The sequence below is a fragment of the Ciona intestinalis genome, chromosome 5, assembly GCF_000224145.3.
Source record: "Ciona intestinalis chromosome 5, KH, whole genome shotgun sequence".
NCBI lineage: Eukaryota > Metazoa > Chordata > Ascidiacea > Phlebobranchia > Cionidae > Ciona > Ciona intestinalis.
In genome coordinates, this window is record NC_020170.2 from 3,856,667 (window position 1) to 3,878,352 (window position 21,686).

General features: G+C 34.7%; 6 protein-coding genes, 1 long non-coding RNA gene and 1 other non-coding gene across 10 annotated transcripts; all 8 read right to left on the minus strand.

The window, feature by feature from the left end:
- Positions 1-533: 533 nt before the first annotated feature.
- LOC113474001 (fumarylacetoacetate hydrolase domain-containing protein 2-like) lies at positions 534-2,879 on the minus strand. Its single transcript, XM_026834621.1, has 9 exons — positions 2,816-2,879; positions 2,700-2,754; positions 2,525-2,644; positions 2,228-2,306; positions 2,053-2,155; positions 1,689-1,786; positions 1,282-1,444; positions 977-1,173; positions 534-734 (listed from the first exon to the last, which is right to left on the minus strand). The coding sequence occupies exons 2-9, from the start codon at positions 2,735-2,737 to the stop codon at positions 666-668; spliced, it is 867 nt and encodes a 288-aa protein (XP_026690422.1). The 5' UTR covers positions 2,738-2,754; positions 2,816-2,879; the 3' UTR covers positions 534-665.
- Positions 2,877-6,108, minus strand: LOC100181820 (fumarylacetoacetate hydrolase domain-containing protein 2). The gene is made up of 8 exons (XM_026834620.1): positions 5,874-6,108; positions 5,573-5,692; positions 5,213-5,291; positions 4,998-5,100; positions 4,618-4,715; positions 4,222-4,384; positions 3,699-3,895; positions 2,877-3,326 (listed from the first exon to the last, which is right to left on the minus strand). The coding sequence occupies exons 1-8, from the start codon at positions 5,990-5,992 to the stop codon at positions 3,258-3,260; spliced, it is 948 nt and encodes a 315-aa protein (XP_026690421.1). The 5' UTR covers positions 5,993-6,108; the 3' UTR covers positions 2,877-3,257.
- A 224-nt stretch (positions 6,109-6,332) lies between these two features.
- LOC113474026 (chloride channel protein 2-like) lies at positions 6,333-9,685 on the minus strand. The gene has a single exon (XM_026834600.1). It carries the CDS (start codon positions 9,669-9,671, stop codon positions 7,158-7,160), a length of 2,514 nt encoding a protein of 837 aa, XP_026690401.1. The 5' UTR covers positions 9,672-9,685; the 3' UTR covers positions 6,333-7,157.
- An 876-nt stretch (positions 9,686-10,561) lies between these two features.
- Positions 10,562-12,041, minus strand: LOC113474259. The gene is made up of 4 exons (XR_003395929.1): positions 12,027-12,041; positions 11,901-11,959; positions 11,809-11,846; positions 10,562-11,547 (listed from the first exon to the last, which is right to left on the minus strand). It is a non-coding gene; the product is annotated as an uncharacterized LOC113474259 (long non-coding RNA).
- Positions 12,042-13,310: 1,269 nt separating this feature from the next.
- LOC100181045 (microprocessor complex subunit DGCR8) lies at positions 13,311-18,893 on the minus strand. 3 transcript variants are annotated; one of them, XM_026834605.1, is made up of 15 exons: positions 18,722-18,893; positions 18,465-18,550; positions 18,149-18,229; positions 17,816-17,962; positions 17,512-17,599; positions 17,025-17,180; positions 16,632-16,774; positions 16,307-16,370; positions 16,071-16,172; positions 15,828-15,964; positions 15,248-15,387; positions 14,870-14,969; positions 14,415-14,486; positions 14,000-14,147; positions 13,311-13,628 (listed from the first exon to the last, which is right to left on the minus strand). In XM_026834605.1, exons 1-15 carry the CDS (start codon positions 18,807-18,809, stop codon positions 13,453-13,455), a joined length of 1,728 nt encoding a protein of 575 aa, XP_026690406.1. In that variant the 5' UTR covers positions 18,810-18,893; the 3' UTR covers positions 13,311-13,452. The 3 variants fall into 3 exon arrangements, with proteins under 3 accessions (XP_026690406.1, XP_026690405.1, XP_002127325.1); XM_026834604.1 differs by having other exon boundaries at positions 13,311-13,631; XM_002127289.4 differs by having other exon boundaries at positions 13,311-13,634; positions 18,722-18,892.
- Positions 18,894-19,130: 237 nt separating this feature from the next.
- Positions 19,131-19,185, minus strand: mir4087 (microRNA 4087). The gene has a single exon (NR_034482.1). It is a non-coding gene; the product is annotated as a microRNA 4087 (primary transcript).
- Positions 19,186-19,494: 309 nt separating this feature from the next.
- LOC101242277 (protein TSSC4-like) lies at positions 19,495-20,136 on the minus strand. Its single transcript, XM_009860469.1, has one exon. The coding sequence runs from the start codon at positions 20,134-20,136 to the stop codon at positions 19,495-19,497; it is 642 nt and encodes a 213-aa protein (XP_009858771.1).
- A 67-nt stretch (positions 20,137-20,203) lies between these two features.
- LOC100176357 (MIF4G domain-containing protein-like) lies at positions 20,204-21,569 on the minus strand. The gene is made up of 2 exons (XM_004226022.4): positions 21,466-21,569; positions 20,204-21,411 (listed from the first exon to the last, which is right to left on the minus strand). Exon 2 carries the CDS (start codon positions 21,380-21,382, stop codon positions 20,675-20,677), a length of 708 nt encoding a protein of 235 aa, XP_004226070.2. The 5' UTR covers positions 21,383-21,411; positions 21,466-21,569; the 3' UTR covers positions 20,204-20,674.
- Between the last annotated feature and the right edge of the window lie 117 nt (positions 21,570-21,686).

Here is a 21,686-nt window from a genome sequence, read left to right on the forward strand (position 1 = left end):
CTGAACAGCTAATAAAGCTGCAAACTCAACTTTGTCGATGTGGTATAGCTACTTCCACTAAACGCATGTTTGCGTTACGTTTAATCGGTCGTAACCTGCCATCTTAGTAACGTCATTCATGTAAAAAACTTTCAATTTACGAGTTCGTCTTTCCTCTTATAGTTACATGTTAACTAGAAACTGGGATCTAAAACTTACGCTGCACCAGTAAAGCATTTATGAGGGAGGAATGGTATGTTTCCTATGCCCCTGTACTCTAATACACTTTGACTGTAAAGCAGAAAATGAACGGTGTAACTGCACTGTAAAGGACTGAGACGTCCCTTGGTCACTACCTTTCAACTGCTGACTACACAAAGCGAGAGAAAAGATTTATTGACGTGTTAGCAAATGTGTCTCGCTATTACAACAGCCTCTGTGTTTACTTTTCATATCGGGAACTTAATATCTTACCTTTGTCACTACTGCCACCTCGCGACCAGGTAAATTTAAACTAAGATCAAACAATGCCCATACAAAGCAACCGAACTACGTATCGTTTTCAGATTTCATTTTCATTTCTTTTAACAAGCGCAGGATATATACAAGCACGTTATACGATTCTGCGGACCAGTACGCGATTGAAGCTAACGATAACCAAAATTTTCGACCACTAGCTGATTTCATCATTCCTCGACAACCGGATTTGTGATTTTTCCAATTCCTTCGATCGCACTAACTACAGTATCACCGTCCTGGGAAATAGTTAAACTTATCAATACATTATTTTCCGTATCGTTATGCAGTAAAATAAGACACGTTTTCATTCTCTTTTTTGTCCCATTTGGTAGTAAATACAGAATATTTACAGAATTATACAACCGTTGCCCGCCACTCTAAAATGGCGTTGTTAATTGTTCAAAACACGATCATGATATTTGGATATCATGTGCTAAAGGTGTCCCATCTTACCCTACAGTACTTTATCCCACTTTACCTTTAAAAACACCGGAGGAGACCGCGTTGCCCCTACACCTGGAGGAGTACCTGTCAACAACACATCACCAGGTTTTAAAGTAAAGACTCTTGATATCCAAGCAATGCAAGTCTCAATACTGAACACCAGTTGGTTTGTGTTACTGCTCTGCATAACCTGTCCGTCCACCGTACACGCCAATGGTAAGTCGTGCGGATCTGAAATGATTTGCATTACACACATTAGGGTTGTATATTAGGTAAGAATGATAAGGTACATGTTTTTATTCTATTTTATTGCACAACATAGCCCCAACTGTATTTTACCTGCTATTTCATCTTTTGTAACCAATGTTGGACCCAGGGGACAAAATGTGTCAAAAGTTTTTCCAAGCAGCCACTGCCCAGAGTTTTTCTCCCCAAACCAGTCTCTAGCACTGACATCCAGGGCAACTGTATAACCAGCAACATGTTCCATTGCCTTAGATTCCTAATAAAATAAAAAGTCTTATGTGACTACGTTGTTAATTGCCGTCTGCAGGTGTATTTATAAGTGTATACGAGATCTTTTGGTGTCTGTTTCGTGATTATAAACGACAGACATTTCGGAAACTGCTGCGAAACGTCGCTTTTAAGTTCACAAAACACACGCCAGAACATACATTTCATATTAATAAGATGTCTTGTTATCTTGTATATTATGAAAATAAAAAACAGAACGTTGGCTAATGTACTTCGATGTGTTTTCCTTCTTTCCCCACAACAACGGCCAACTCCACCTCCCAATCTACTGAGGAAGACGCCTTAGGAATAACTACGTTCTCTTTATCACCTGAAAAATTACAAAATACTTAGATGTATAAAAAACTTTTTTTTCAAATACAGTAGGGTGGGGTAAGATAGAACAGACTTTTCATTCTATTTTCTCGTCCAATTCGGTAGTAAACAAATAACATACAAAAGTATAAAAAAAACGCATCCACACGACTCCCATAGACCGTTGTTATGTTTTCAAAACACGATCAGAGTTTTTGGGATTTTGGTGCTAACATGATCCTATATTACCCCATAGTACTATACATTTAGCAATATACAAACCTATTATGGAGGAAGGAAACTTGTTGAAAATAACAGGTTCTGTTGGAATTGGAATATTCAGTTCAGCGCAATGGTCTTTATAGTTCATACCCACACATATTACCTACAAAAGAAAAATGTAGGGCCTACAGGGTTTATATACATATAGTGACAATACGCCGACAGAAAAACTCACCTTTTCGCAATTTGTGACGGGTGACAACACACTTACATCATCATAACTAATAAGAGATTCGCTATTGGTTTCTGTTAACCTGCGTGATAAAATGATGTGATAAATTAGTAACAATATAGTATGGCGGGGAATGACGGGATACATATTCATTTCATTTTCTTGTTTCATCTGGTAGTAAACAAACAACATTCAAAGAATTAATTGTTTGAAACACGACCAGGGAGTTTGGATATTACATGGGAAAGGTGTCTCATCTTACCCCATACAGTACTATAACACTACTGAACGTGGAATTACCTTTTTGCCAAGTTCAATGCGTTTTCACCACGAGCGAGAAAGTCAACAACATTGTTTGGAATTTTCGAACTCGCAGAAGTTAAATCTAAAATACTATTTCCACGTACTTGTGCACCAATACTGTAAACATAACTTTTGAGTTTCACAACAAATCAGATAACTTGCTAAAACTCACCACTGCTTTCCGTGTCGCAGAAATTGCAAAAGCTTCATTTGGAATCCTCAGGGCACTATACATACAACATTGATAGTGGTAATGTGTTTTGCACTGCGCCTAACTTTACTGTTTACCTCTGGTACTTTGTTTGAACAATCATGTCGAGTATATGCTCTATGTACACTGTTGTAGTTCAGCAAAGGATAATATACATTACAGATGTTTGCACATTTCGTTTTAGTAATCAAGTGATCGAAAATAACAACTCGTAGAAAAAACTAATATGCAATGCTAACTCGCCAACAGGCTTTTTGTGTAACAATGCTAATTGCAATTATTACATTGTGTTTAATTTCAATGATAGACGGATTTAGAATTTTAAAGCAAAAGAGAATACATTTTCAAAAAAATGACTTGATAAAAATGCTTTTAGGGTTATTTTTTTGTATGAGAAAAACACTTTCAAAAAAACGGCACACACAGCAAACATCTTTTTAATAACATTTCTGCCATAATTAAATGGCCGTGTAGCTAGCTAGTAATTATTGCACAATTTAGATTGAATTTGATCCTCTTTTACTCAGCCACCATCTTGTTGGTTATTTTCCCAATTCCTTCTATATCACATACTACAGTATCCCCAGCCTGTAGAACAGAAAAGTCAAAAATTTGTAGTATAGCTACTGTAATGTATAATAAAGTTAAGATACACTGTGCTATTTGATATGCAAAGAAAAGGGATAACAATTTTGAAACACTGTAATAAAAATGGATGTAATAAATATATTGATATTTTTTTCAATAACACCAAACTGTGTTATTTTTTTGGCATAGATATATAGACCAAATGCCCCAAAACATATTTTTGAGACAAAGGTGAACAGCCATACAAAAACGGTACTTCTATACAATTCACTCCCAAATAATAAAAAGACCAAATTTTAAAAAAAGTTTGAACCAGGAAAAGTCATGTAAAAATATTTAGTTAGGAAATTAGTTAGAATGTCCTAAACTCACTTTTAAAAAGACTGGAGGATTCCTGAACACCCCTACACCTGGAGGAGTACCTGTCAACAACACATCACCAGGTCTTAAAGTAAAGACTCTTGATATCCAAGCAATGCAAGTCTCAATACTGAACACCAGTTGGTTTGTGTTACTGCTCTGCATGACTTCTCCATTCACCAAACATTCCAGAGATAAATTATGGGGATCTGTGACACAAATTAAGAATTTTAAATAACTTTTGTACAACTTTACAGAAAATGTTTTGTTACGAGTAAAAAAAGCTAAAGGTGTTTGCTAGTTGTTCTTTTTATTTTACAAACAAAAGCGAGGTAAAATGACCAAATATGCGTTTTTTAAATTGATTATAAAAATGATTTCTTTCAGTTTTAACATTATTAAAAAAATGCATTTCTATAAATTAGGTATAAAAATGTTTATTTTAGTTCAACACTAAAATGAGTACCTCCAAACATTTTATTAAATCCAACTGTTTTATAACAGCCAGTGCATTTAAATATATATTATATTTAACCCTTTATTTCATCCTTTGTGACCATCACTGGTCCAAGCGGACAAAATGTATCAAATGTTTTTCCAAGCAGCCATTGTTTTGAGTTTCTCTTCATTTGCCAATCCCTTGCACTGACATCATGGGCAACTGTGTAACCTGCCACATAATCCAAAGCATTGGATTCCTGTTTAAATGATAAATGCAGAGTAAAAACATTGGATGTACTCTAAATCAAATCAGTGTTTTTCCATATTCATATGATGCTAAACTGTATGTTTTTAACAGTTTTCTGATTACTATATATAGGTTTTTATTAATCATAATCCAAAGCATCGGATTCCTGTTTAAACAATAAATGCAGAGTAAAATATTGGATTTACTCTAAATCTAATCATTATTTTCCATATATTAATATACCTTTATATGTTTTCCTTCTTTGCCAATAATTACAGCCAATTCTACTTCCCAGTCAACAGAATCTGATATTTTTGGAATAATGATGTCATCACCATCACCTGTGTTAAAACTATAGTTTTATATTAAAGTAACCTAAAACATGCTAATGTAAATCATTAAGTAAACTGTTCCATATGTGTGAGGTCCTATGGTGAGGCACATCAGGGAATCTATAATTTAGACCAAAGTTGGTCTATTATGCTAAAATGTAATTTATAAGGAATTGTTTAACCATATTGTTTTAAAGGTTATGGAACAAATTCGGTGTAAACAATTATGGACAAATTATAAAAGCTTAAGTGATAAAATTATTAAATAAATAGTGCTATAAGTGTACTAACCGATAATGGAACTTGGAAACTTGCTAAATATAACCGGTTCTGTTGGAATAGGCATGTTTTGTTCTTCGCAGTGGTCTTTGTAGTTCATTCCAACACATATAACCTTAACAAATATATGTTAAGTTGTACAAATACAATAAGACAAATTTCTATGCAATAGCTTTGTTTTCATTGTATAATGTTCAAACTGGCAAAAACTTAAACAAATTGTTCACCTTTTCACAATTGGTAATAGGGGATAAGATCTTTATGTCACTGCGCTGAACAAACTGCTTTGTACTACTTTCTAGTGCTCTGGAAAAATGAACACAAGCGTATTTATTAAGCATTGTAATAACATAGTTACACTAAAAAATAGTATTAAAAAAGAGACTTATAGTAGGGTGGGGAAGATGACACATACTTTTATTCTTTTTTTAGTCTTGCCATTTGGTAGTAAACAAAGAAATATTAACAGAACTAGATATCCACTTTCTCATAACTGTAACCCTATCCATTTTACCCCACAGTAATATATTTGTTTTTACCATATAAATATTTTATACCAAATGATTTAGGTGTGGTGCTGCACTTACTTCTTAGCAAGATTAAAATTGGATTCTCCACTTTCAAGAAATTTGACCAAACTGTTTGGAATCTGAGGATTGGAACTACTCAAGTTCACTATAGATGTATCCTGCAATTCTGCACCAACACTGAAATGCAAACAGATTTACCTTGTTACATTACAGAAGTTAAATGTAGTTAGTATATAAATATATACTATAAAATGCAAAACAAAAGTTATATATATACATATCATGAAATGCAAAAATAACAGTTGCATTACAATTAAGCCTTTGTTTTTTATTTAGAATAATTTATTTAAATTCAAACCTTTGTTTTCCATCTTGCAAGAACTGTAGCAGTCGCATATTTCTTTGCAAAGATAAACTAAAAGCTCTTGTATGTAAAGTTACTGCAATTAAAGGTCGTAGCAAATGCAGTGGAAGCATCTACAACACTTTGTCTGTAATTTCTTGTTTGCACCAGATAAATATTTACTTGATCTCAAACATAAATTAACCAAGTTAAGCCAAATGTAACATTAGACTACACAGTATCTATTCAACTGTTAAAAGTATAAATAATAAAGCAGATTTAACCAAAAACCAAAGAAACATGTCACAGTGTTTTGTTGTTTGACTAGTTTACAGATTAAAAAAATTAAAGGGTTTTATGGAGTCATTAACAACTTCCTTTTAATAGGAAAACCTGTCATACCTAACTAGTTTTTTCGAATAGTAACACAGTTTTGCATTTGCATATCTTGCAGCCTCAAACCTTAACTGAAACTTTTACAACTCTTTTTGTGCTTTTATTACATATTTTCATGCACTGCAGAATATACCAGGTTACTACTTAATGCCTATTTATCTAAAAGTGAGAGAAATTAAAAGATTGAGCAAGGTGGAGAAATTAAAAGTGGTGAGCAAAAAAATCAAATCAAAGCTTTAATGTGCGCGGGTGGTATGACTGAGAATGTAACAACCTACATGATAAAATACATAACGCTGAATAAAACTATTTAAAGGGTGGATAGGTGGAAACTTCATGCAAAAATAGACTATAAAATATTATAAATAACTGTACAGTATTACGTAGCATACAATTAGGGGAAATTTTAATCCAACTGAAACACAGTGTTGTTATATTCAAGGCACAACGTTACCCAAACAAATTGGCAGAAGAAAGGAAATAAAACACTGATTTAAATCATTGTTCCATTAATAATAAAAGGCCTGGTTCATGAAAACAATATTGCAGTTCCACTTTTTGTAATAATTATGGGGTGAAATTAGAAAATACATGAAAGCACTAGGTAAAAAAGCAGTGGTTAAATAATTATTTAAAATTATATTTGACGCTGAATAGATCAACTGCTGAATATATAGTAAGTACTTACTACAGAATGACATGAACTGAGTGGTAATGAACAGAGTACTAACAAACTATTGCACTACTTATTTTAAAGAGGCTTTTTTGTTCAATTGATTATAACATTTGGTTCAATTTACAGATACTTTTTAAAAAGATAAACCAAAATATTTTCCCAAAATTTTGAAAAATAAAGAAATATATTTAAGCAGTGTTTAGTTAACAAGGGTTAGGAAAATGTTCCTAATTGTGGTTTTTGTTGCTGTATACTTCATCCTCTTCACTTTCTTCTTCATTATTTTCTTCTAAGTTTAAAGAACTTAATTCCTGTGTGTCGTGGTTGTAACGAATTTGTAAGTGAGCGTTACGCTGTGGTCTTGTGTTGCCTTTATCCTCAGTAACTCCTTGCACTGCCATTCTGAGCTCTTTAAGTGAAACCACACCTACTAGTTTACCAATGCTAGTTACATAAGCATGGCTGAGGCCTAAAAGCGAGAAAAGCGAATGAACTTTATGCAGGGAGGCGCGCTCAACTAGCTGGAAGGGTGAAGGGTCAATTTGACAGTCATCAAAATTGACTTGTTCACTGTAGAAGTTTGTGACTTGCTCTGAAGTAGTTGGGGTGTTTAAAGGGTCAGAGTCTTCAGCAATAACATGTTTTAAATCTGCCCCAGCAGAGTGATTTCTTTCGTGGTTCCGTACGTTTGATTTTGCTGCATCTTCTGTAGCAGCTGCCTCAGCTACAGAAAACCTATGACTTGTTTGTTTTGTTTCAAGGATCTTTTCAAGTGAAGATCTACTTACAGATCCAAGTAAAACCATAGAAGCAGGTGAGTCAACTAATGGTAGGGACTTATGCTTACACCGTTTCAGCAGCTGGTCTAATTCTTTATAAGTAGATGTGTATGATATATACTTCATATTTTTTACCATGAAATCTTGGACAAATATGCTGTACAGCCTACGCTGGCCAGTTCTGAGGTCAGGAAGGTATGGAAGGCCTTTGATTTGTATAATGCTCTCATATATAGAAGGCTGCAGCCACTGAGCTATAGCATTTGATATAAGCACTGATATCATAACAGGTAATATATGGGAGATTTGACCTGTAAGTTCAAATACAATAACTGAGGTGGATATGGTGTGTGTTACTGCACCGGATAAACTAGCTGCACCAACTACTGCATACCCACCAGGCACAATGCGAAATATTTGCGCCCCACTGTAAAATCCATCAGGATATAATGCAGCCATACTTTCTCCAACTAAACGTCCAAATGCAGCTCCAGTTAAAAACACAGGCATGAATACACCAGAGGGCACGGCTATTGTGATCGCAATTGCTGTTGTGAAGAAATGCACAACAACAAATAAGACAAGAGTGACATAAATATTCACTGTTGGATGTTTCCAGCCAGCTTGAGTGTCATTCAGAACACCAGATTCGTCAATATAACCCAACTTTGCCCAAGTTTTGTTGTCAAATAATGTATCTAATGCCTCTTTCAGGGTAAGTTCTCCTGCCATAAATTGGCCAAATCCTCTTGGGTAGGTAAGGGAGCTGATAACAAATGAGACAATCAGAGGGTAAATAAACCGGTTTCGCTGCAAAAATTCTTTAACTTTTTGATGGTTGCGATTTAGGTTTACAATTTGCCTGTGAATGTAAACAAATAACGCCCCTGCCAAACCGCACACGATCCCAATGCCACAGAAAGCGAGGAGTTCTTGCAAATCGTATGGAAACTCAACACGGAAGTTGGTTTTAAATAATGCTGTGATCGTTTCCTCTTCGGAGTTCCAAACTGCAAGTAATCGAAATGCAAGTGCACCGCATACAGCACTGAAGAATCCTCTCCAGTAATTACGGACTGCAAAATATGTGGTAGTGACTTCTATACTAAACAGTACACCTCCTATAGGAGCTGCAAAATTGCATGCAACACCAACTGCACAGGCAGCAGCTAGCATTTCACTTGTCCGTGATTCATTCTCAAATGGAGTTGAGAAATTGATGCCGAATTTATTTAACAGCGTTGCTACAATGCTAGCAATGTGAACAAATGGACCTTCTTTACCAATTGGTAGCCTGCTGCCTAATGAAGTGGTTAAACCTATCATTTTAGCAACCAGAACCCGGAATGTTAGGTACTCATGCAGCACAACTCCTCTCATGATTGTTTTCATTTCAGGAATACCCGACCCAACAGCCTGAGGGGACACTATGTGCACAAAACCGACGGAAAACGTTATAAAAACAATCGGAAAAAGAACCCATGCAAAATACTGCAGTACAATGTAGTCTTTAAGTTCAGTGTAAAGCCAGTAATGTGCCCTCTGACATTTTTGTATTGTGTAATCCATGAGAAAACTCAAAAGGGCCATGATAATGCCAAGAAGAAGTAGAAATATCCACTCTGCTCTTATCTTTTTCAAGCACCACTTTTTGCAAACAACAAAATGCTGTTTCATTTTTCCACATCTCGTATTCGAGTAGGGGGTCAGAGGGGTAGTTTCAAGTTTTTTTAAACTCTTTTCTCGCTTTATTCTGGCAGCTTCATTTCTTGCAAATTCTGATAGTTCCTTACTATATTTTCCATACATAAGAGTTGGTTCATAATCCAGGTGTGTTTCACCTTCTCCAGTGCTTTGGGAACGAGTCATTGCTTTCGCAGCAGCAGAAGCCGCCATGATTGTGGGTTCAGCCAAAACTAGCAAAAAATTAACAGTGTTAGCCTTGCATAAAAAGGTAAACATGTTAGAATCATATATATACATCTTCAATTACAATTATACATATGTTTGGTGGTAGTGAAGAATCCTCCCCTCACCTTATTTACTAACCACTAACCCCTAACTGTACTAACCCCTATAACCACCAACCCCTAACCACCAACACTTTCCACCAGCCTATTCTGCTAACCACCAACACTTTCCACCAGCCTATTCTGCTATGTACCGGAGAATTCTTCACTAAGTGCCATATTTTTAACTAATAATATATTACAACATTAAAACATTGAAGCAATCACGTTTATGTCAAATACTGTCAAATTATAGACCGTTGGTCTAGCCTTTTAAGTACTGTCAAAAGCCACTACAACTATGCCCTAACAAAATGTACACGTACTGTTCTAATGACCTGCGAGCTATTTTGCTCAGTAATCAATGACGTCATTACAGTGTGCGTCATGGAACTTACTACCGCCCACGTGCGGAGAGCTACAAGTAGACTGATTCGCAAAGTTTTATTGCAGAGAATACCAGCGCGTTGTGTAAATGACATTTCAGATTATTTTTGATTAAAAATGAGTAAATTCAACATCAAATACGCAAGAACGTTTTAAAATGGAGAAACTCAAAACAGGGCAACTATTTTGAACATCATTTGTCAAGTCTTTACGTAGCCTAGCAATTGCCTTCTGCAAAACAGAAATCGATTAAAATACCTTCATAAAGAGTATGGCTGGCGTTGGTGGAAAGCCACTACGGCACGACAAGCCCCCAGCCAATGGTAGTGGGTTTCTACTTCGGTGAGAAACCCTTGCGGGATATTACTGTCCACGCAGGTTAAAGAAACCGTATAGACAAAAATAGTACAACGACGCACATAATACACCGACAAAAAGACAAAAAGAATACAATAACACTGTACAGAAATAAACAAAACGTGCAAAACAAACGATAACACAACAGCTCAGTCGTACAAAAAATGGGACAGTTACAAAAAAAGTAATTAACGCGGACATAAACATTGAAATATCTACTAAGAAAATATGGTCAAATCCTGAAGGATAAGCATCTGCAGTGTACACCATATTGAATGTCCGACCACAAGAAGTCGAATCCGACAACAGCTCTGTATGTCCCAATCACTCAGTAAGAACGACATGTTGGTACCGCGATATTCTCGTATATTTACGCATATTATAATAACGTCCGGATGTTACGCACCGCATCGACCGTCACGAAAGACTACATTGATTGTTACGTACCGCGCTATCAGTGGCCTAAATATCCAGGCGTAGCACCACTGCAGCACAATGCGGTGACGTCCACGTAACAAACCCGCAGCTGTATAACGTAACTTTGCCAAACGGTCGTAACCGCACCGGACGCAAGGTCCTAACGACCCATCGATGTAGCGTAATTGCAACGTGGCCAGCGTCACAATCAGGCTTTGGGGGGGGGGCTAACAGTTTTAACACGGAGGGGGTTATTACTACGTTAAGGTAAAAATAAATACATGGGAAATGTTCAAATTGTATGGGTGTATATTATAATGCGCGTTGATAGTACTGGAGTATTTGTGTACCAACACAGCGTTCTCACCCGGTAAATTGAGACAATACGGAATCGCTGAACGATTCGATCTTGGCAGGCGAAATACTCAATAGAGTGTACAACAACAAATCTGATCCAGCAAGATGTTCGCCATAGTTTCATTGTATATATTACAGTGATATGCAAAATGCACTAAGTAGTGACTGACTAAAAAAGCTGGCAACGCTAGGTCCAGCGAAAATTGAGAGCTCACCAACAAATACACACACACGTGCCAACCCACAATTTTTACTCTATAGTGAAACCTCAAACCATTATCCTTATTGGCGTCTTCGTCTTTGTTCTTCGTCTGTAAATCAAAAGTGATAGTAACGTTATACATACCTTAAGTATTTAGTTGGTTGGGGTAAGACGGGCTAAATTTTCAGTTTATTTTATCGTCCCATTTGGTAGTAAACAAAGAATGTTTACAGAATTATATAACCCTATCCTCACGACCTTGATAATTGTTAAAAAAACGTTTAGAAACTATGGGATATTATGTGTAAACGGTATCAGTCTTTATTTTCATTAGTTATTGTGTAATAATTGCAAAAATATCGTACACTACCTTGTGCTTTTCTTCTGCAGCCTAATTCGCTGACTTTTCTGCAACAATGTAGTCGTTAAAATTCAGTTTATATAATGTTACGTCACAGTTACCTTCATTCCAGTTTCAAGCTTGACGGTTCGCTGGATCCTGTGACGTCACATACCATTTTCTAATAATATGGAAAATTTTAAAACTCCCATTTCACTGGATTAGGTTTTTGATATTCAATAACTTACGAAGTGGGTTCTTCTGTTGCGTCATCACCACTTCGTGACGTCACATCGAGATGTTTCACCTAGAAAATATCAAGTTTACGTAACATTGCCAAATGTGATTTAACTTACCAGTTCTTTGATCTTCTTGCTTCATTCGCGCTTTAGCGCAAATCAAGATTAATTAAAGTTAGATTAAGCAATGTGCCTTGCGTTCACGCAAAACACGCATGGGGCCCCATAATAAAAAAACACGCCGCGGGACGTCCGCATTTTTAAAATCGCAGAGGAGCGTACGCGTATTGTGGTGTCGCAAATGAGCGTGGACGAACTAACTATGACGTAATAATCGCGAGCGGTAGCGAATGCGACGCTTATATGACACGTTGTCATTCAAAATTACGGTGACGTAACCTAACGCTGCGATTGTGACGTGTATAATAACGTAATAAAAACGCAGCGTAGTTTCTGAAATAAAATGGGTTAAAGTATTAATTACTTCTAAATTAGAATAAGTTTTAAACACAAGGCACATTACTAGTAAAACATTAGTAGTGCATTAGTATTATTATAACAATATAAACGATAACTTAATGTTCTATAACTAAATATTAACTAAACAGTACTATTATATATATAACAATATAATTACAGAATACAAAATATCAATCTAGTTATAGTTGTTAAAAGTAACACTCAACTTCAATCTTGTAGCAAATATAATCCCATTCTGTTGCAGAGCCAATCCCATTCAAGCTCACTGCTGCGAAGGCGGCGTGTTGTAAGGACGACTTTTGAGAACGGCGGGTTAACACAAGAGGCGGGGAAGGCAATAAACGCTGATTGCAACTGCATTGGAATTTAACGTGTTTCCGGTGCATTTTTTGCTCTACGGAGTTTTATCCTCCCCAAAAATTCTCCACCGAAAACCTCTCGAAGACACTATTTCAATGACCGCCTTTATTTGGGCATCGGGTACGATGCTATTTGTTGCAGGTTGGGGTAAGATGGGACATGATCCCATTTGGTAGTAAACAAAGACTATTTAATGAGCAATGGCGTCATATGCTTCTGTCAGATACCCATCGTGATAATAATAATTCAGTCGTAAACGTTGCCAGCGATTTTCGCACTTATACACGTAACTGATTATTTCCAGTGCTTACGGTTCTTGCACACAATAGTACCTCGGCAGCAATAAAAGCTGCATAAAGCCACTACACATGGTGCGGAGTACAACACCTATCATATACCTCTTGAGTGGTCCAGTTAATCATGGTTCCCAAAAAAACGAAAATAAACATGCGACACGTTGCATTTTGAGTTGTTTATTGCAATTTGATTGTTTAAACGATACGGAACACTCAGACACGATTACAAAAATAATGCACGCATCTAAAATGACATTTCATCCATACGAACATTGCTGGCGTATTTTGCAAGTTTCCTATTAGACATCAATCAATAGAAGTTTGTTTCTTTTTTTACTTGGTTGGTCAGTATCTGGCTCTCCAGGCCGTTTTTTTGAGCTCGACTCTTGCTCCAGTGCCATCATCATATCTCGAAGTTTATTGAGCAGTTCGGGATTTGGTGCGAGTGCGTTTTTCTTTTCCTGAGAATCGCCGTCTGCTTCTGGGGAAATAGGAACGTGCCAGCTATGTTACATGTCTTTATAACCAAAAAAACATGTATCAACCATTTACAATTTTCCTAAACTTTACTAATATAGTAGGGTGAGAGAAGACACATTTTCATTCTATTTTCTTGTCCAATTTGGTAGTAAACAAAGAACATTTAAAAAAGTATAAAACCATATCCTCACGACTTTCATATAGAGTTATAGACCATTGCTAATTGTTTAAAACACGATCAGGTAGTTTGGATATTATGTGCTAAATGTGTCCCGTCGTTCTTCACTCCACAATTGAATTGGCAATTACTCGCAATAATTTATTTATTTTCATAAATAAAAAAGCCAATATAAAATATCTTTCTACCTTCATCTTTATTTGAAGATTTCTGGCTAGAATCTAAATTCCGTCTTTGTTTGAGTTCAAATATTTCTTGTTCAATATTTTTCTTCCGTGCCCGTTTCTCTGCTACTGATGTTCCATAAGCGTGGATTAATTCACCCCAAGTTTGCATCTGGAAATTAGATATTAGAATTTGTAACATGCCAAATTATGGGTATGTGCAAAAGCCTGTAAGCATGATCATTTAATGGCAAAGCCTGGACTTTGACTTAGATCCATAGCATGCCATAGTGAAAGACATAACCATTGTAAAATAGAAAACATACACCATCTATCGCATCTAACTAACTTTCTATACTTTTTATTTCAAGATTTAGAATGGTTTATATAAAAACCCAATAATTTTAGGATTTTATTTTGAAATGTTGGCCATACTTACATTTGGATGCAGAAGTTTCAATATCTGCTGTGAGGCCAGTTGTTTTCCGACCTTTTTATTCTTTGCTGTACCCTGTAATAATGCTTTATATTTATTATGAGTAAACTACAATAGGCTACCAACCTTACGGAAAAACACACTGGTTGGTTGATTTTTCTTTTAAAACAAATTTATACAGATAAATATATAACACCAACAGACCCATAAATGGATTTTCTAAACAGTTTTAAAATAAATATTACAGCCCATATGTATAATAGGATTGCCTTTATTTTAAATGTTTCGCTTTAATTTTTTTTTTTCGGTGATGTAAAAAGTCAAATACGGCAGATTTTAAAATAGAACAAATCTAAAAAAATTGGACATACATATATAAAATCCACTTTAAGACAAAATAATTGAAATATATTCAATATTATTTGTTATATAGTTTCTAGTTTGCTTACAACACTTACTGTAACAACATGCTTGCCACAAGTCATCTTGTATTCAATCATTTTCGATTTGCCAACTTGAACATCAAACTGAACAGCAGTGTCAGCTATACCTTGATTCCTGAAAGCAATATTATTGAATGAAATAAAATAAACAAATGAAGCACAACTAACTAACCACAATTACAAGAATGATAGAATAAAATATTGTATGGTTACACTGAGAAAGACAAAAACCTCGTGCCAGCTTACGAGTTACTACGTATATAACTTTAAGATTGATTTTTTTTGTATGGCTGACAAATTGTACAACCCATTTGTGGCCACTGGGTTAGAGCAAATGCTGTTATGCTCGTAATCATAGCATTAGTCTAATGTTGCAGATGTTAAAACACGAACCGTTTCAAACACTCAGTAAGAAGTTGATGTGGAAGAAAGTTACCAGCGTGGACACAAAGTTCATGAACTCGTGGGTCGGTGATGGAAACTTCATCAAAATATTCCAAGGACTGATCGTTTGATAAAGACTCAACTTGTTCCTGAAGATAGAGATTATTCGGTTTATGTTTTAAAGCGATGAGTTAAGAAAATGCTGTAGTTTTGGCACACTTGCCTATGTATATAGACTTAAAGAGCAAGTTTTATAGTGTTATTTAATTGATCCAAGACATTTTATTAAAAAAAAGAATGCTTAAGTATATTAAGCAAGTTTTATAGTGGTACTTTTAACTTTACTATTTTAGGACAAGTTTAAAGAATTTGTTTGACTTAAGACACTGGGTTTAATACTCGAGAACACTTGACACTAATGTGGTTAATGACGTGACCTTAATTTAGGTTTAATTTTCAAATTGAAAGGAGTCAAAAGAGTTTACAAGGCGCAGTGGTCCGGTGGGTAGTAGCACAACATAGAACATAAACAACTTAGAAATGACCAAAGATGTGATGTATTTTAATATAAGCAACATGAACAACTTACTTTAAACCCAGGCACTAGCATTTCCATTGTAAGTAGAGCTGCTTTGTTTTTAGCACTTTTCTTATTAATTCCTGAGGCAGTTCCGTAGTTTTTTTCATTCAGAACGATCGTAGCTTGGAATGGGTCACTTGCATCCTCTGTGAAATAAAATTTATATTATAACCTCCCTTACGTAGACCCAGTATATTGTGTATCTTTTTGCTTTTTTTTTCTCCTAAAACAGTAAGTAATGAGTATACTTACCATTAGTTGCAAATATATAATGTGGTTTGGTACGCAATACACTTTGTGCATATTCATGTAGAATGCATATCATTGGCTTCACGCTTGTAGAAAATGTAAGTTCTGTATAAAATGTACATAATTCTTATTTTTCATAAATAAAACTATGTAACAAGATAAAAGCTATGTAAACTACATTAAATCGGTGGAAAACATTCTGGTATGTATTTATAATATACAACAATAGTTGAACTTACTGTGTGGTTTATCTGAATCTCCATCCCTTGGTATGCTTAGTGTTATAACCTTAGCTGGCCCCAACTGTGGAATAATATACATATATTAAGTTATCTCTTTTCTACATATCAATTGTGATGCCTTTACATGATGACATAAATGTACACCAGATTCTATGTTTCTAAACATTTTAAGTTTAAAATTAGATGTTGTTTTAGGATAATAACAGGTTTTGGGTAATCATAATTGTAAGATAATAACTTGTTTTTTTTTTAAGATAATAACTTTTAATATAACTTTAAAATTTTAACCCATGAAGGTTAAATAATTATTTGAAAAGTTTACCTTTTTAGGAGCTCCTTCATTCTCTATTGCTTCTTTTTGTTTTTTCACAAACTTCCTCTTATCTGCCCACTTCTCAAAATGAGGGATTTGTGTTGTTTCAAACACAAAACGCTTGTTTAGATATTCTTCCAATTCTGTGTCATCTAAAGAAGTGTATGAATGAATGAATGAAGTTTCGAGTTACCACAAATTAACTTTGTGAGTGATTGTTTTTTTGATGTCTTTATATTTTTTTTATGTATGCCTGATAATGTAGATAAATTGCATAAGCTACTTTTAAAACATAATGGGTATTTGTAATTTATATATTCACCAAACATAATGATTTACAGGACCAGCACTTTTATGTTCTAAATTTATACCTAAAGAGTAAAAAAGAGATTTTTTTCAAACCTATGTGTTCTGTTGTTGGTGTTTTAATTAAAACTGGAGCAGTGTTTCCAACTTCAATATTTGGTGCAGGGACAGCACTGGCATTTTGAGCTGTGTTGTTTTCAGTGCAAGCCTGATCTTCATTAATTTGACCAATTTTGATTTCAGATGAGGTGCCTATAATAGCTTTACTGTAAATGTCAGCAGTACTATAAAATCTATAATTGTAATATTGCAAATGTGGCTGGACAAATGAATGTAAGTTATCTATTCTCGCTTGGTTTGGCAACGACAGTCCCTATGACACTTGTGGTCTATTTCACACACCACGTGTCTTCTTACAAGGTCACAAACACACACGGATACAGCATTAACAAGCCCCAAACCTGAAAATTCTGGGCTAGCAGGTGTGTTAACCACTTTTCCACGGCAGTGACAGCACGTAGAGTATTTTTATACCAAATATTTCATTTTGCATAAATAATATATATTCAAATAAATACCCTACTTTCATTGGATGTCTTTACTTGGTTGAATCTATCCACAGTTTTCAAATAATCAAGACATGGAATACTACTGATGGGAATATTGTGTTTCTGTCAAAATAAATGGTAAAATCATATTGCACAGTATAATGTCTTTAAAAACAAAACAGTATTAAAGTTTGAACAAAAATATATCACACATATATGAATTATAGTTTGTAAATACATATACTACACATACATAAACTATAGTTTGCATAAACATATCTGTAAAAAAGCCAAAAATAACTACCTATTGATGCAGTTAATATATACGTTTCCACATACCTTCACATTGCCAGCAGCGACTACGTAAGGACGGGACAGCGTTACAACTTTGGTTTTCTTATTAAGGTACACAGGAATACCACTTTTATGTGAAACCATCATCCAATCTTCGGGTAAAGGTTCCAAAGACGAAATGGGACATTGGTACTTTAAAAAACACAATTTTTTTATAAAATAATAAAAGTAACAGTATTAATAAATGCCTCTTATTTTTCCTCATATGGTGAGGCAAGGACAGTCGTATAAAAGGTATGTTCTCTTTTTTACCTCTGTGCCCACTTATGAGTTACCACATATTAGGTAATAATTCTTTTATTCTTAAATAGAACTCACTTTCAATGTTCTTTTCGTGATGTATCTTACCGGACTCACTGTTGTTTCAGAGGTGGAATTGACAACTAAATGCTCATCTTTCTAAAAATCCAGAAGCAACTTTATAACTAAATTTTATGCACGAAAGAATAGATCAAGTTAAAATCATCAAATTGTTAACGCACCTTGTATATATTAGACCTAAATTCCTATATCCAAAACAGCTTTTCTTGTAATGTATTATGGTACCCAATTTTACCTCATATTCAAATACCCGTATAAGCTGCCAAAAGAGACGTTTACAAATTACCAAATGATTGGCATACTTTTAACTTACCTGATCTGGTTCTGCAGGTAAAGAATTTGCATCTTCAAGTACAATAGAATCTCCATTAACTTCATCATTTGGCAACAATGTCGAAACTTAACATTTTAAATTTATGTAAGAAGAAGAATAGTTAACTGGCATAAATTATTAACATTTTCTAAATATTCATATTGTCACTATTTAATGACTTTAAATAACATGCATTATTTTTAAATTAAATTAACTTTTAGCATGCATAATCTTTTAAATGTATTAATACTACCAACCAAAATCATTGTCAACATTTATCTTGTCTGTTCCCTCATCATCTGAAGGAGGAAAGTTTCCCATATCTAGCATTTCAAGGATGTCCATGTTTTGTAAACTTATGCCAGATAAGTGGGGAGGATAAAAGCTATGCAAATTAAAGATAAAATAAAGCCAATTTGGTGTAAGAAAAGCTTCTGCTTAGGTAAATTTATTATTTTGAGATATATATTTCCGTCAGTTGCTTTGTGTAATTTCTGGTATAATGGTAAATTGCATACACTATTTCAAAAATTCCACAAAGGGTGTGAAATATATCGTTCTGCTCTATAAGCTTTCTTGAATGCAGAATAAAACACTTGAATATGAACTGATATTACAAATGATTAGAATTATTATTTTTTTTGTCAGAATGTGGATTAACCATGCTATCAAGTCCACATCCACGTTATGCTTTTGCAATACATAATTGGTGAGGAAATGAGCATGTCAACCCTGTTGGTTAAACAGAATTCACAGTGATACAATACAATCAAAGGTTTCAAACGAGAAAGAGAATTAAAAAATCAAATTATTATCATTACGCAATTGAACAAAACTTGCAGCAAAAGAATTTTCACTGATAGAATACCTTAAGTATTAAAATTTTAGGCAATACTACTTTACAGTTTATACAAACCAAAAATGAAACAGCATGGAAGCAATTTTCACAATTTACCGCTATTAATTCGAGTTAGCACCAACTGTTATTAAGTGCTAAATTAACACAGAAATAGTGTTAATACTTTTAAATTCAGTCGCTATCAGAAGCACGTCTCACCCTGGCTCTAATATTTTTCCCTTTACGATTCGATTTTTGCGGATTTTTAAAAACTGCAGACCCAGATTCTAAAATTGTGGAGTCAGTTTTATTTTTATCTTCCCATTTTGCTAGAATAGCTGCTTGGTATTCCTCCGCCGAAACATTTTCTTCTAAATGATCCAGCTCCACTTTGCTGCTTTCAGCACAGTCCGTTTTCATGGCTTCACCATGTCTTCTTCCTTTGGGCTGCATTGGCTTTTTAAACTTTATCCCATTGTCCTCAACAGTTTCGATGCTCATTGGCTCTGCTGAGTTATCAACTGTGGAATTGTCCTCAGTTTTGGCTCGCTTCTTTAAATCATGCAGAAACGAAAACCCCGCCAAAGTATTTTGCCGGTCGCTGGATACATTTGTTTCTTTTAAATCGTACTTGGTCCATTTCTCTGGTTGTTTTTTGTAATTCGGTAATGTATTTGCTGCCACAGTGCCCACAGATGCAGCAGAAGGTTTCTTTCGTTTTACAGCTTTTTCAATATCAAGATTGGACGATAAATTATTCCTAATTTTATCCAGTTGTGCAAAAACAGAATTTTTCCTTTCTGCAAATTCTTCTTCTTCCTTCCCAGTTTCCATAGTGATCCCCATAGATTAAAATAGAAAACCTATTTTAGTTAAACTTGATATATATATAGGGTATGTGTAATGTTTCCCACTGTAATGCACCAACCCAGTAGATTGAACACATATACCAAGTTATATAGTAAATAACAAAGAAAAACAACTTTAAAAACAAATTCAGAGACCCATACTTACATAATGGATAAGAAACATAAACCATAAGTAAGTATCAAAGGCAAACATCTTTAAGGAAAAATGCAGCGACACATACTCACATAATGGACAAGAAGAGTAGAAACCCATAAAGTATGTATCAGCATGTGACAATTTAGTATTAACACTTTAAACATTTCATTCGGACAAAAACTTTTGTTTATTTATTTAAAAAATTTGACGGAAAATAAAAGTGTGTGTAGAAAGTAGAAGTCAATAAGCCATTAATATTTGTTGTTAAATTTATCATGCTCAACAAAAGCATCAAAATGAAAACAAATTAGAAACGGTTATTGCAGTTGCAGATATATATATATAAATATATATACTTTTAATGTAGTTAAGTCTTTACCACCTCTTCATAATAATAAGCATAAGCATCACGTGATAGCTTCCATCCACCACATTGTAATTCAATGATTTCAAGCAGCATAAGACGGGACAACTGTGAAGTTTTATCGCTTAAAAACATTTTGTTAAGTTGTTTTACAAGGTCCTTCATTTTTGCTTTGTTGTGTTTTTCTATTTCTTCCCCTATGAACTGTAGCTGAGTTACAAGACACTGTATTGCAATTTCCTTTTCAATAAAACGTTCTTCAGTTAAGATATTCAGCACCTCATACACTGGTGATATTAAAACCATTAGCGGCATATTGTTGATTTGTAAAACATCAAACACAGAGCAGAGAAAATTGACAAAACCCACCCAAGTGTCAACATTCCTATACTGGTTTTCCTTATGTCGAGTGTACACGCTTTGAAGTTGGTTTAACAAAGTTTTTCGAAATACCTTTTCCTTTCCAGTAGTTTCAGCCAATCGCTGTTCAGTTTGAGCAATGTCATTACATATTTTGGCAGCTGCACGGCCATGACTCAAGTTTTGGGTTGCTTTTATTGTTACAGATTCAACCAATTTTACCCAGGCATGTTCATTTAATTTGTTTGGATTTAGAACAGCATCATATATTAAGGTTTGCATTTCCGGAGTGCATTCGATCTTGTTGATGTTTTGTTTTAGAGAATCCGTGAGCACACGTGTATCTGGCATTTTTGTATACGTTTATTTAAAAAGTTCACCTTAAAAGATACAGTAATTTTAGTACGACATTATTTCCCCAAACTAATACTTGCCGTGATCGCGTGATGTTTTCTCAACTCTTCGCTATACATACTGCAGGTAATCTACTAAGTCCAAACAAAATCACATACTACTTCCCGCACGCGCCTAACCATATATACAAAAACGTCATTAAACTCGCTCTCGATGTTTTTGTCCCCGCTGTGTTTTTTGCTCGGTGAAGCTGACATTGTAAATCTAAAGACAAATGTTCCAACTCTGTGTTAAAGCTGCC